Raw genomic sequence first — 14,945 nt, forward strand, 5'->3', positions numbered from 1 at the left:
TTTCTGTCTGAAAGGAAAACCAAGCTTTTCAGTTGAACATCTAAGTGGTATTCTTTTCATTCTTTCTAGAACTGTCGTCATAAATTCATCAGTGACTGAAATTACTGGATGAGATTTRTATTATTTGTAACTCTGTGTGTGTGTATATATATACACACAAATATATATGCTCATTATTACRTATCTATCTATCTAGATATAAATCCAGTTACAAATAACTTTAAACTATAATAAAAGTTGCAGTTTCAAGTGGCCATTCCTGCTGTGAAACTGAAGAGGTATGTGATTGTAATCTAATCTAAATAAGGATAATATAGGATGTCCAATCACTTTATATAAAAAGCAGCTGAAAATATAGTCTAGATTCTTGAAAGGGTATGTAGAAAATCATTATTAATATTTCTTCTTGCTCAAGATTAGGGATTTGTGCTATTGCTGGCTAATATTTTTCGGGTGATAGGAATCTAGCCAAAAAAGACTCAAACAATGCAAGAACTTTAAGTTGATATCATTCAAGGATTATCTCAGACAAGTATCATAAAACAAGATCATCARTTTTGTGAAATGTATAAAATGGCCAAATTTATATATTGCATGTATGTGTTAAATATGTATATTATATATAAAACTATGGATAGTAAAGGCTGTGCCAGAAAGGTGTATGCTCTGTCATCTTATTTTTTTGRAAAGAACTTTGTCTTGTGTTTTTTAGGACTGATAGAATTTAGGGATGATCCCCTGAACTCTTTAGGGCAGCTGGGACAGATGCGCTAAAAGGCAGTCAGTCTTTTGATAGCCCCAGTTGCTGTCAGAGCAGTAGTTTCCGTATGCGCTATTCAATGCTGGATTTTAACAAAATCCTTTCAGTGTCAGATCAACGGAACGATCATTGTTCAATGCTCTGTTTCTCTCCTTTATGGCAGCAGAGAGTAAAATGTCTTCAAATGTTTTAAGAATAGCACTATGTGATGCAACCAGCAGAGATTCAATAACGTTTTTTGAGGTTTTCTTACACAATCTGTTTCTTTGCATGAACGTTCTTGCCTAATTTGAATGTTAAGTTTTCTGGCTGAGAACCTTCTGTTGTAACCAGTAATCCCTACTGGTTCTCCAGTTAGTAAGGAGAAGGTCTCTGAACTAGTTTCTTCCATTGGCRTGAAGTATAGAAAGAGAGGCTTGTGGCTTGATCATTTGGAAGTCTCATTTATTACTTCCATTTTGGCTGTCAGGATGCTTTCTTAGCCTCACATAATGCTAGTAGTTGGCCTGGGATTTCCTTCAGGAATGCTAGTGATCCTCTGYGCAATGGTATCCCTTTGAAAGATACACCTGTCTAGTTAGTTTGCTTCCAGCTAGCATATCTTTGTTTGAGTCTTTCTAGTATTGATTTCCCCCTCCCTCTCCTTAAAATTTCTTACAACTATCCAGATATCTGAAAATATGTGTTTTTTTTTTTTTTAGGGCATCCATGTGAATAGAAAAAATAACTTGTGTTCTACTTCAATTCTGCTAAATTTATTTTGTGAAGCCTTAACTTTTCGTAGCAAATGGTTAATCCTGTCCTCTCTGCTACATCTCTGGATTGTCACAAAGATTGTTCTAAATCTAGAGGTAACAAATGGAAACTATACGAAAAACTACCATAGTTATGACTCCCTAAAATAACTTAATTTTGTGCATTTMATCACATGTTTTTTCCTTTTGCTGTTTTTATTCTCAAATTAGCTAAGTCTGTGATGAGGTAAAAGATAAAATAGCTTTTGCTCCTGTTGCAGTAAAATATTGCATTATTAACTGTTTGTTTTCTGTTTGAAATTTTAGGGTCAATAGGTACAAAATTATACAGTAAAATTTTCTTTCAGAATCATCGTTAATATGGAATTATGCACTAAACTAAACTGCAGAGTGAGGGAGGGGAAAAAAAACATTTGCTTCTTTCATTGGAAAGATATGCTGATATCTGCTAGTATTTGAACAGCAACAGCTATTTTTGAAAATCCTTTACGATCCCTTTAAATTTTACTACTTATGTTCTATTGCTGGTAAGTTATTGAGCTATTGCTCAAACATCTGCTTTAAATGTTTAAAACCTTTTCAAAAAAAAGAGCAGAGATTGTAAATCAAACAAGTTTTTTAAAAAAAACTGTGATACACAAGTCATCTTTGAGTCTTTGATAGTACAAGGCTATAATTTGGCTTAATTTCAAACAGATTGTGAATTAATCAAAATAGTGGTGGATGACTCTTCTCTTGCCCCCAAATTAAAAAAAAAATAAAAAACCAGATGGAATTGTGATAAGTCCTGGTTGCAATTAGAAAAAATGAGAATGGAGAATACCATTCTGGACAGTGCTATAACTTGCAGAATGTTGTAGTTCTATGTTGGGAAACTGAGGAAAATCCTTGGTCTTTAGTAAGGAACAAGTTTTATTTGCATTGTACCAAGCGATGGTTTGAGAGCACTTCAAAGACGCTAGGTCTRTGGTTTAATAAGTGTAAAAAGTTCATGGTGCTTCCTTGATAATCTCCAAAAGGAGAAAGGGAAGACCTTAGGAACTATTCATTTTCCTATATTGTAAAAACATAGGATACAAAACACTTAATAGCTTTGCAAATATACCCAGTGTTTGAGCTCTCTAAGTTGGTTACTGTTCCCTTATGAGCTGTTGCATTTTAATCCTAGTTAGAGTTCTTCTGTGTCGTAACACAGTTGAAATGTGGTGTCTATTTCTGCTTTGGGATAATACATAGTGATGCATGCTACTTACATGCTCCAAGGAGGAATCTGTCTGAAGACAGTTTATTCTGTTTTCCCAGTTAACTCTTTCCCTTGCTGTGTATATACTTTTCTTTGAGGTAATGCATCTTTTCTCTGTTTGAAGCTTAGGTTAGTTTTGACCCTTAAGTCTGGTCTTGACAGTGATAAGAAGTCATTGAGAAATGACATTCATGTGCTCAAAATTGAAATGATGATGTGATKGTGGATCTCTGAAAACGTAGCCTGGACTTCTCACTGCCTTTGAGAGCCAGGTTGACAGTTCATGCATCTCGCACTTGAGCCTCCTTTCGCTTTGCCCATATGGCTGGTGCGACCTGACTCTGTAGCACTGTAAGCTCAATGAGAGCTTGAGGATATGTTCTGATGAAAAGACAGCTGAGCTGGTTAACAGCTTCTTGCTGAAAGGAGTAATTTCAGCCAGCTGAATCAGACTTTTAGTGGCAGAAAATGAACCAAGCAAAACCAGTGATTGTCCCTTCAGCAGCAACAGGCATTTAGACTGGCTCAGCAGCTCTCCTGATCTGCACCCGGAGAAGAGGAGCCTGGAAGTCTGCAATGGCAATCTGTGTGAAACTCGATCTATTTTTGGAAAGGCAAAGCTCTCTGGCCTTGCTCTGTAAATAACTCTTCCATGTGCTCTAGTGCTTTCTTATCAAACTCTAGAAAATTGCTTTTGTTTCACCATGACCTCTCAAAACTCATGTTATGTGATGCAGTATGCCATGACCTGGCTTCTGGCTGAAGATTAAAAACTCTCTGCCTCTCTTTATCTTAACTTCCAAATCTCGTTATCAGCAAGTCTAATACTACTATGTATAACATTCCCTCTCCTTGAGGTCTCTAAAGCCTTTCACTTGCAAGGTTAAGTTGAATTGTGCAGAGTGTGCTTTCCACATTCCGCCTGTCTGTTCTATGGTTGCTATTAAAGCAGTGGTGGGGATGGGAAAGACTGACATGCTAAAATGGCAGCCAAATTATTTAGATTTTTCYGAAATTAATTTTATCTTGTTGAAGTCTTAAATATCTTTGAAGAAATTGAACTTGAAAGATTATTTGTTGTGATGCCATATTGATAGCTTGGRAGGGGAAACCCAAACCCCTACTTTCATTAAAACCAAAAAAAGTCTATTGACTGGAATCTAAGGTAGTTGTCTAAGATGTCACTATTTTTTCCTCTTTAAATTATGACTTGATTGGATTAATTGCTAACTTTGCAGTTTCATGAGAAATCAATTAYTTGTCTTTGGTATTGTCAAGATGCTTACACACACTAAAAACGCTGTCTCACAAAGGAGTTGTTCTGCTTCGAGTGGTTAATGTGGACTTTAAGGAGCAGTTGAATTTGTTGCTTCTATCAGCGCACAAGYATGAGGTTTATTTTCTGAAGGAAGGGGGACTCAGAAGCTGAGATATTGCCAGTTGCTTTCTCCTTACACTTCAGTTTTCTCCTTTTTGCTTTGTTTTGGACATAGACTGAGGCTGCAATTTATTGGAGAAACAGTATAAAACATACTTCTGTTTCTTTTTTTTGCCAGCTCTTAGCACCTTAATTTGAATGAATAAAGATAAATGATTACTCTTCAAAATGTTTTTAACCAGAGTATTACCACATACTAAATGTGTCCTAATTGAGTAGGAAATTAGAAGAATTGAATTATTTTTGTGAACAATGTGTATAGCGGATTCCTGACCATATGGTTTAGTGTGGCGTAGGCAGCGGTAGGAAGGGGCAGTGCAGCCCTTAACGTCTTGGCAGTTTGCAGGGGCCTGGCCTGGAGCCCACGGAGACTTTTAGCTCAGGAGGAAGCGCCAGTGTGAAACTTGAACACCTGGGCAGCAGGTCTCAGTGGTGATGCTCCCCTTTATTCTGGTAAAGGGGAGTTAAGGTGTGTCCCCCTAAATATGTATCGTCTCCCTAGGGAAAGGGTATTGGGCAGGTTACCGTTTTCTGATAGATGCTTGGAGTTAGCATGATCAAATTAAAGACTATGTTGTCATACTTTGGAAAGTCCRTATGTACTGTCGTGCTTATTATGTACCCTCCAGGCTTGAAGGAGAAGTCATCACAGGAACTGAGCTGCTTCTGGACTCACTGCTGAAGTATCAGAAATAGGCAGGGGTCCTGCAAACCAGAAGCACAGGAGTTAAAGGGGTTGCATAGCTSAGCTATGCAGAAAGGCTGTCTGGGGGTCTGCCTTCAAATGTGCATGAAGAAACTATTACAGCTCTCCACAGTCTTTCTAATCACACAGATATTTAAAACAACTGAAATGCTTTCTAGAATTTCTCTTGCTCTCATGTTATTGTTCTGTATATGYTCTTCAGCTGCTCTTGTCTTCCAGCCTAAAGAGAAGCTGAAATTCTTTCTTAAAAATAGAAAAGGCCCTTTTTGGAGAGAGGAGACTCTCTAAATCTTTGTGTTTCTGTGCATCATATGGAAGTGGATAAGGGACAAACCTCAGATTTTATATTTTTGGGAGGCTGCCCAAAAAAAGGGGGATGGGAGATATTTTGGATTGAAGAGAGAAGCAGATGTGTCCTCCCATTCTATGCCTGGTTCTCATTAACAAACACTTCAGTGAAGGCTTCTATTTCTGGTCTTTGTCAGCTAATTATGCTCAAGTCTAAAACAGTTTGTGGATCCACCTAAAATGCTGTGCCAGAAATCTGAGACTGTTCCATTTCAATTTAATATGACTTAGYTGAGACACACAAATCTCTGTCTTTGTAAGCTAAAACTGTATAGAGATGTGCTAGTTCCAGAGACTTTCAAAAACAGGTGATTCTGAGCAATTTGTGTGTGTCRTTAGTTTGGTGGTTTCAAGTTTTTTCTTTAGAAAACGAAGTTGATTGAGTACTTGTTTTTTCTATTTAGTCTTTAGTCTTTCAGATCTATAGCTAAAAATTAATGTCAAAGATCTAGCTAAAATCAGATCTCTTCCTTTGCTGTRAATTTTGAAACATTTCATAGAAGCAATAAGATGTTGACATTCTAATAAATTATAAATTAAAAAAAAAATCCAATTTTTATTTTTCCTTTAAAAATTGAGATACTTACTGAGTCTTGGTTTAATGTTACTTCAACAGCTAATTTGAAGTGCCTGACTGTCAGAGTTTATAATGGAATGCTAATAAGTCCATAACTAAGACAGCACAACCAAGCATTCTAGCAAATTTCTATAAAATGCTAGTTTTGTGCATTAAAAGAAAAAGCATAAGCCATTTTTCACGTTGAAAATTATAAAAGTGTGCCAGTGGGGGCTTGAAGCTCATTGTGTGAAGTTGAATGAYATGGATGGGCATCCCATTAGGTTAATTTTTTCCCTTCATTTAGGTTTTTATTACTCTTAAATTACTCTTTTTTTTTTTTTTTCAAACTGTTTGCACTTCAAAGGAAGTCAGAGAGCTTTGTTGAACAGTAATTTTGTTCCTCTTCAGCCTTACTCTGCTCCTAAGCTTTGCTGGACTAATTTGCACCTTTAGAGCAAAAACCCTTTTCTCCAATTTAGTATTAAATGCTCACCTGATTGTGTGGTTATTTACAGGATCTGGAATGGAAGATTTTGCTTAAGGGTTGTTCTAGAAAGAAATAGTCTCAGGGTGGGCTGGCGGGAGAGAGGAAGCAGGTTCTAGTTTTGGCTCCTTGTGCTTTACCCAGCAGAGAGGAACTGCCATTCAGTGATTCATCTTGATTCATCCTTTGGAAGCCACCACTTATCTGCTCTTCGTGTTATCTTTATCATTACATACCATATGACTCAGTTTTAATAACAGCCTGTTCTCAAATCTTTGCGTGTGTAGTTTCATATAGAGGATTTTGCACAGCTGATGCAAACATAGGTTTTCTTATTTAAGTATTAATTTTTCTGTGGTTCCATGGGCTCCACGAACACATGGCAAAGGCAGCTGGGCACAGGTTTGTAGGGTATGTCCTGGCAGCACATGAGGAAGCGACTTCTCACAAACCAGGTTCTCGGTGTGCTTGTGGGAGGGCAGAGTTTCAAACTTCCCTCGAGGAGCAGTGGTGATTGGAGCACTGCTGGGGAGCTATACTGGCAAACACATTCYAGTAGAAGACTTTTTGGCTCTTTAATACCAGTTTTGATAGCATCTGTTTAATAGCAAATGGACAGAGCTTTAGGAAGGTTTATATGCAACTAACCCAGCAGGCAAAGGTTCTCAAGGCTAGAACATGTTAAGTGACTGTTGGATGTYGGCAGATTTATCTCTTTATGCAGTATTGTTTTCAGAAACCTCTGAAATGAGGTGACTTTAGAGCAATGAGGGCTATCTGATATTTGTTGTGGTTGAGGAGCTCGACCAGTTCTCTGCAATTCAAAAACTGATCTGATCTGACTTCATTGTACATGCAGTGGTGTTTCTCTGCTTGGAACTGAAGAAGTTCAACTTGCCAAACAAAGGGAAGTCTGGGTGTCTGAGCATGTGACGTGCTTTAGTTTTACAGAAGGCTAACTCTTCCTCAGCAGGGGTTGATGCCCATTAGCTTTGTTTCCTGTTATATTTATGCTGCTCCATTTGGGGAGGGGAAAAAAAAACCCACCCACCTAATGCCAGTAAAACATCCTCCAAAACCTAAAGCTGCCAACTACTGAAACTGAGATGGGAAGCTGATTGTTGATGTGAATTGCCTAACAGATGAGGATGATTGTTTTTTATTGGAAATCGGTCGGTAACTATCATTACTAGAAATCTGTGGCTCTTATAATACCATCTCATTTCACTATTGGATTAGTTTCAGCTCTCTTTCTCAGTGCTAATACATTGTGGTACGGATTTCTGAGAATCTGAGAACAAAATTGAGGCAAATATACTTTTTTTTTTTTGTCCATATAAAAATCTATGCAATTATTTCATTGATGCAGAGACCAAAGAGTTCTGTTGGGGAGAGGCAGTCAGTGTGGAAAGAGAGGTGCCTGATGCTAGTCTTGTGATAAATCTGTTATATTTGGGTGAATTGTGAGCTGCTTAGAATTGCATTTTTCAGAGCCTTGTTAGCTTGGTAGCTAAATTCTCCTCCAAAGATTTTTCCACTGGGAAATGGGGGTTAGGCTGGGAAATCATTTGATGCTTTCCATAAGCTGCCTTCATCTAGACTTGAACTGCTTTTACACTTGAGGTTTAAAGAGAGGTCTCTGAAGAGGACAGCCGTTGTTGATGTGGGTTAATGGTTTCTGGGAGCGCTAAAATGGAGTTGTCTTGATCCCATTCTACAAGCTTTCAGGACTGGTCATTGGCCTTGACGAAAAGTAAATCTACTCCTGACATCTGTAGGATGGTTGCTAGAGGATCTATAGATACCTTTGACAGGAAAACTACTATCAAAGTGATACTCAGAGGGGTATCCAGAGCTGATGGATCTTTTCTCAGTGGTTCTGTAGTCACTTGTTTGCATGAGGGGCTCTAAAATCAACATGCTGGTAAGTGCGATGGTGTGGGCATGCTGCTCTGAGAGCCCGTGGTAAAGCTGACTGTGCACTGTCAGAGGCTATTCAGCAGCAGCCAGAGCTGCTGGACTGTAGAGCCTACCTGTACATTTACTTAATTTTATCTTACCTCTTCGTAGCATCCTCTGATGGTGGCTGTACTGAGGCCCATAGCTGAATAGCAGTTGGAGTGACGCTGGGCCCGCTCATCCCTGCATATTTGTGCTGAGTGCTAGGCAGGGGAGGAGATTGTGATCTATCCTTATGTATAAGTTTAAAAAAAAAGTTCAAGTGATAAGCTGTCTGTTTAGCAGATATGAATGTTGATGTATGCTGCTTACTTTGAAGAATTTGCTTGGTCTTGCTGACACTAAGGCTTTAGAGTTGGTTTATGGGTTGCAGCAAATAGTGGTGAGATGCTGTGGGTTGGATGGTGATTACAGCATTCAGTAAAGGCTTTAATAAAATAGGCTTTTATGTATGCTGGACAGAATGCAACCCTGTGTTCTGAGGGACTGGAACAGCTTTGGCCTGGTGCAGTTGCTTTGTTTGCTTCTTTGTGAGACTTTTTTTTATGGTTATGTATGGAGCACGATCTTTCAACCACTGATTTTATTAAAAGTTTCAATTTTGTTTTAATTGCTTAGGACACCTGATGATCTCTCGAGGCAAATTGTGGCACTGCAACAAAGGGAGCTTGTGCTGAAAGAGCAGAATTCTACCATCACAAACAGGTGAGTGATGCCAACAGTGGATGTTGTACAGCAAGATGCTGTCATATTAAAGCATATAGAAAGAAAATAAGGATTGCAGCCTGAGAAGATGACTCTCTAGATTTCCCTGCTGTTCCAAGGAGCCTTCTGTACTATTACTGCCTTTCCAATACTGATTTTTTGCTTGCTTAAATCCATGCAGGAAGAAAAAGATGAACAATTGTGGGAGGATGCAGTGAACAGTTTATGCAGCTTTATTTTACAAGCTGAAATGTTTGCAAGGGTCTGGGAAAGCAGCTTACTTTCCATCTCCTCTGGAAAGGGAATATCAAAGCAAAATGTGTAAAGTAGTCATGTGGGTGTAGGAAGGAGTAAGAGCCCTCAAGACACTAATTTGGCTCGTGAGAGAACCAGTTTGTATGGATGGAGGGGAAAGTATGTTTGCAATTTTAGTGGTAATGTACTGTTAGACTTTAGGAGGAGCAAGTCTGTTTATATAGAGCAGGATATGTATTTGGAACTGGCTGGATTCTGGTAAAACTAGAGGGTRTCTAAGCTTTTCGTCTGGTGTGGGAGTGAATATCTCATAAGGGAAATGAATTTGTCTGCCAGAGCTTAACTTTCCAGACTGCACTGAGTACATGTAGGATTTCTTAAYGCAGCTGCATATTGTACCAGAAAGTGCTTCTCATTCTTGGTGCACGTATTCTTGTTTCCCATGCTGTTCTATATCCTTACATTAAGAAAAAGTTATCTGTTCTTAAAATTAATACCTCCATCTTCCAAAAAGCCTGTATGTATTGCCAAGGTGTTAGCTGACTTGTCTAAGCAACAGAAATGTGCAGTATTTTGACCTTTGGTATAAACATTTTGGACGTAAAGGAGCCAAATACTCTGTAATTTGGCATTGGTCAAGCCTTCTGAGTTTATCTTGTGCTGAATTTGCTGAATGTGTCTCCTGAGGTATGTGGTAGATTTTGGTTCAAGAGATGAGTCTTGTGTGGGCTCTGCCTTACCAATGATGGGCAGAAGTTAAGCTCAATGTTTAAAGCTTGGGCTTTGCTGCTACTGTTAGTAAACAGTTTAGTCAGTTGTAAACTGTTAGCCAAGTGTGAATTCCCATGAGTGCAGCCAGCTAAATTGTTTTGTTTTTTGTGAAGAAGTTTGAAGAAAAAAATACCAGCAATATAAAAAAGACATTTTATATATTAAAAAAAAAAAAAAAGCAAACCCCCAAACCCACAACTGAGCAAAAGACCAAATAAAAGGATGGTGGTGATGTTTAATGGTTATTGATTTGGGGGTTTTGCAGGCTGCCTCTCACAGACTGTCAGAGAAATGCTTTTGCTGAATTTATTAATAGCTGGGGGGGGTAGTCTGTTGAGAAAACAGCCTTTTGGTAGTGCCTGTTCATGCTGGATGTAATTGTGCCAATTTAGTTTAAAAATAAAAACATGATTAAGATTGCTTTTTGATTTCAAGTGAAATGGGCTGTAAAGCTGTTTAAAATTCTAACACTTTCTTGATGCAATGTTGTGTGTGTCATTTCCAAAACTGACGATTTCAGTTTTCTTCTGTCACATACCTTATTCCGTCTTAAAATGCAGACAGTAAGATACATTTTTAAAACCTTCCATTACAGATTATCTGAAAGTTCGCAGGAGAAAGTCTTGAGTCATTGGAAATAAAAACCTTGTTAAGAAAGCGAAGCTAATTTTCTGTTTTTCTTTGAATGACATCCTGGTTCAGCTAATGGTGTTCTCTTGTTTCATAATGGTGCTGAAAATGCTCTGTGTATTACAGTGATTTAATATGTGATTATGACTCCCTCTAGTGATTGAGCCCAGCAGTTATTCAGCTTTCTTATGTTTTTTCAGCTGCAATTTTTCACCCTTAGTGAAAACGTGTTTAGTCTTCAGTCCTGTTGGTCCTAGGCTTGTTTTCTAAAGTTGGTGGTTATATGTGTATGGAGCTATATGCAGTACAAAAATAAAAGACTTTTTTGCCTGCTGTAAAAAGTTTAGATTGATTTTCTTCATTAGAGGTAATGATTTGGTGAATATTTAAGAGAACATCATCCAAAGTTGGCTTCTGAAATTTGATTTTTGGGCAAAGTAGAGAATCACAGATAGTCCTGGCTGAMCTGTGGCCACAGTGCAAAATTTGGGGTTTAGTAGGAGAGTTCGGAGCGTGGTGCCTGTGCTCGTTGGATCTGCCTAYGTTTCTCTCCTTAGAACAAGGCACCGGAGAGGTGTGGGATGTCTAAGGCTGTATTAGCTCATCAGCAAACCCTCCCTGGGTCTGTGACCCTCTCCTCGAATGGCCGGTCTGTGTATTCAGCCTCTCTACAGTGAATGTACTTTGGGTCATCACTGGGCTTTTAAACCTAGGGGAAGGAATCCCTGAAAGGCTTTTTGCAAGCTGAGTATTCTTTCTCCTTGTCTTCACACTGCAGTCGGGTTGTTTTTAGTGATTGTGGTGGATGTTTGCCAGTTACTGTTTGTCTCGCAACCTAACAAATAGTCCCCARTTTCTCTTGGATGAGGGGAGGCACTTCCTAGTGAAATAGGAGCTAATTGCTAATGTAGCAGAACAGGAGCGGGACTCCGGAAAACAAACTAGGCATGAAAAATGGCACAAGGGAACAATTTGCTACATGAGGTCTCATCCGTTTCTGTAAAACTGGAGAGCAGATATAGCTCAGCTGCTTCTCAGTGTACTTTAGGTGACCTGAAGAGGAGTGATTTGGGGTACAAATACTKTGGTAACAATATTTTGCTGTCTAAACTTATTTCATCTCATGCTCTTGAACTACTTTCCATTTATTATTATATACTTCCGTAGWGCTAGTGTTTCCATTATTAAAAAGCAGTAAAAGATTGTCACACTGCAAAAGGCTGTGATACAACTCGGCTTTGCACTGATTTTTGCCTCCCCCTCTCATTTTGCTTTTGGGTTTCAAAGTGCAATCTGTATTTGTGTAACCTCCGTGATTGCCAGTGTTTCAAGGCCGCTCGGAGATCAAATGATGATGCATATCATGTTTGCTGTATTACTCAGATTGGATGCTTTTAGGCACAGAACCACGGGACTGAAATTCCTGAACAGTAGGTTTAAATCAATTTCTTTTAACAGTGATTGTTTATATGTTTGAGTTGTGTAGACTGCCTTGGAGCTTGCTGTGCTTGGTAGGGAAGAAAACCTTCCTGTGGTGCTACGTGGGGAAGAGGGAGAGGGTCGCTCTTCTGCTGAACGCAGCAGCGGCACTTCACCCCTGCACTCCCCAGCATCGATATTGCTGAGTAATACAGCTGAAAGTGCCGTTAAAACCGCCTGATGGAATCTCGCTGCTGTTTTGCCGTGTATTGCTACAAGTTGTGTAAATAGAGTAAATTATACTTTCAGCAGTAACAGCAGGAAGTGTCATGGAGCTCTGCAACTGTAGAATAAAGATAACAATCCAAAGGTTTAAAGATCTTAAAGGTTTAGGGCTGCTTTGATAGCTCGAGGTGCACCTGCTCTGGTGCTTAGGAAAAGGTAATGAAGGCAAGGTGTTTAATTAGTGGGTCAATTCACGCAGCCCTGCAACACCCTTCATTAGTTTCACACTTTGGGGGAAGGGGATGTGTGTAATGTTATAGGCGTTCTAGATGGAAATACCCCTTTTCAGGGRGAGATGATGGTTGTAGCTTGTATTACAGAGTCTACAAAAAAGGATACGGGCTTTTGTCTTGCAAAAAAATGATGTAGTGATACTAATGTGTGTTATGTTTTTTAGTTAAAAAGTTACATGTTTATTTTTCCAATATCCTACCCAGATATTTAGAGTCTCTGGAGAAATTTTCCAGAACAAATTTCATGGTGAAGTATTCCAGAGGTTGAAATGTGAGGGGAAAGTATTCTTATCAGTGTGGTCCTTTGAGGTGGCTAAGTATGATGGARTAACACTGCTCAGTGTGAGTTGGGCTTGACTCTGGAAGGCAGGCTATGAAAAAACACTTTTTGCAGAGCTGCCATTTGGCTACTTATGGTCTCTCCCAGTGTGATCATTTATTTTTTAATACTCTTGTCTGTGTGTAATACCAGTCTTGGACAGTTGAGGTATCTTGTAGAAACTCAAATGCAAGGAAACACATTGGTGAAGGTAATACCTTGAGCAGAATGAAAAGCACGAGAAAAACAAAAAAGCAGCAAGGGATCTTGGAGCAGATAGCTTATTCCTGTCACCTAGTGTCAAAAACCTAGCTATGAGTTTTGATATATAGTTTTGTATGTGAAAAGGGATACTTAAAAATACTTTTCTTAACGTGCTTAGAGTTCTGTTCAGAGATGTGGTTGTTTACCACCTTTATTCATATAAATCACGTAAAGCTGACTTACCCAAACAACCTGCAATGTGTGTTATCTCTTAAAAATGAAACAAAAACCAAAGGATTGAGGACTGGGCAWCATGGATTGCAAACTGAACAGAAAATGCTTTTGAACTAGACAGATCARGCAGCAGGTATTATTTTGAAAAAAGCCTGACAATAAATGAGTGATAATAAGCTTGGAGCTGTTCATCTCCACAAGTGCTGTTAGCTTGGGAGTGTTGTAAATCCATTACCCATCTCCTCTTTCTCGCATGTCCCACAGAGTGTCAGTCACAAATATAAATGGAGCCTGTCAGACTTTCTTCCCTAATCTGGAAATTTGGACAGAAGTTTAATTACAATGAAAGGTCTTTTATATGATGGAGAGAAGTGCTGGATTTTCAGTAGGTTTTTATGATTTATTTTGTGATCAAAAAGCACTTAATGTGTAATATAGGATAAAGTAGGGATTTTCTTTTCTTTTTTTTTTCCCCTCCTGCGCATCTATATAGCACATTGCAAGTTGATTTAAAGGTGGAGACATGTGTATGTACCTAATACCAGGCAAATGTTTGTTCACAGCGCTTCAGGGCAGTACTGACTGCTGGCAGGTTCTACGTTCATCTATAGAGTAATTTTATGAAAAAAAAATGGCTACTAGGTAATGCTAAACCTATTCTTTTCTTCAAAATTTCTTTTGTGCATTTTTTGTACAAGAAAGTAGTTGAGTGTCCCATGAAATGACCGATTTACTCTTTCCAAATAAACATTCAGATTGTAAGCTTTCAGGGCAAYGTGTGGGTTATTCATGACTATAGCTCAGCAGAAATAAAGCTTTTCTAATTTTCTTGTGCCATATAGTACTCCCTAACAGAAAATAGGAAGGCRAAAAATGACTTAGTCAAGACATTGACTTTGATTCCAGTTCTAAAAACATGGGCTGTTGCCCAGATCTTTGCTTTCCATGATTGTGTCATTTTTAGTCTGATTTCCTGGAGACATGAGGCTTATGTTATCACGCTTTGTGTGTGTAAGTAGATGAGACTGCCTGCCCTAAACCTTAGAATTTGCTGGTTGTCTTCAGTCAAGTTTGGCAGATGTTAGCAGTCTCAAAAATAACAAATTGCAGCAAGTTTAATGAAAACAGGGCATTCGGCTACAGAAGAGAAATCCTATTGATGCAACTCRAGCTCTTCCCCTGTTAGGTATCAGATGATCCTGCAAGCAGGAGAGCCTCTTAAATGCCACGTTGACAAAAAGGCTCCTATCAGAAATCAGCCATCCTTAGACACCGCTCACCCAGCCTGAGAGCGAGTGAATGCTATTCTGATGCCACAAGAGCGTCGCAATCTGTAATTTATACTATACTAAATTCTCCAAAGGCTCGGTGGTRTGATGGCATTTGGTAATTTTATGATACTGTTGTTGGTAGAGGTATTTTTTTTTATCCGGTTGGTATGAAAAAGGGGAAGTCTACTTGAGTCGATATTCACTGTTTGAGAGAGAAATCCCTAGGAAGCCAGGCTGCTCTATTTCTGAGACTCATGTTCTGTTTCAGAGACTATCTGGAGAAAAACCTAAAGAACAACTTACCCTGGACAGATGTAGCTATGCTTATGCCATCTTTTCAGTTTGGGCCTCAGTGGAAACTGAAGTG

General features: G+C 38.8%; 1 protein-coding gene across 2 annotated transcripts in view; it reads left to right on the forward strand.

Moving 5' to 3' along the window:
• MAD1L1 (mitotic arrest deficient 1 like 1) overlaps positions 1-14,945 on the forward strand; it is a 361,949-nt gene that overhangs the window by 29,519 nt on the left and 317,485 nt on the right. For both annotated transcript variants that reach the window (XM_085301122.1, XM_085301129.1), the window contains exon 10: positions 8,871-8,957. In XM_085301122.1, coding sequence (XP_085157248.1) covers positions 8,871-8,957 — 87 coding nt within the window. The remainder of the gene's footprint in view (positions 1-8,870; positions 8,958-14,945) is intronic.

This window comes from Rhea americana, unplaced genomic scaffold (genome assembly GCF_003343005.1).
Source record: "Rhea americana isolate MKP2758 unplaced genomic scaffold, rheAme1 scaffold_10, whole genome shotgun sequence".
In the NCBI taxonomy this organism is placed as follows: Eukaryota; Metazoa; Chordata; class Aves; order Rheiformes; family Rheidae; genus Rhea; species Rhea americana.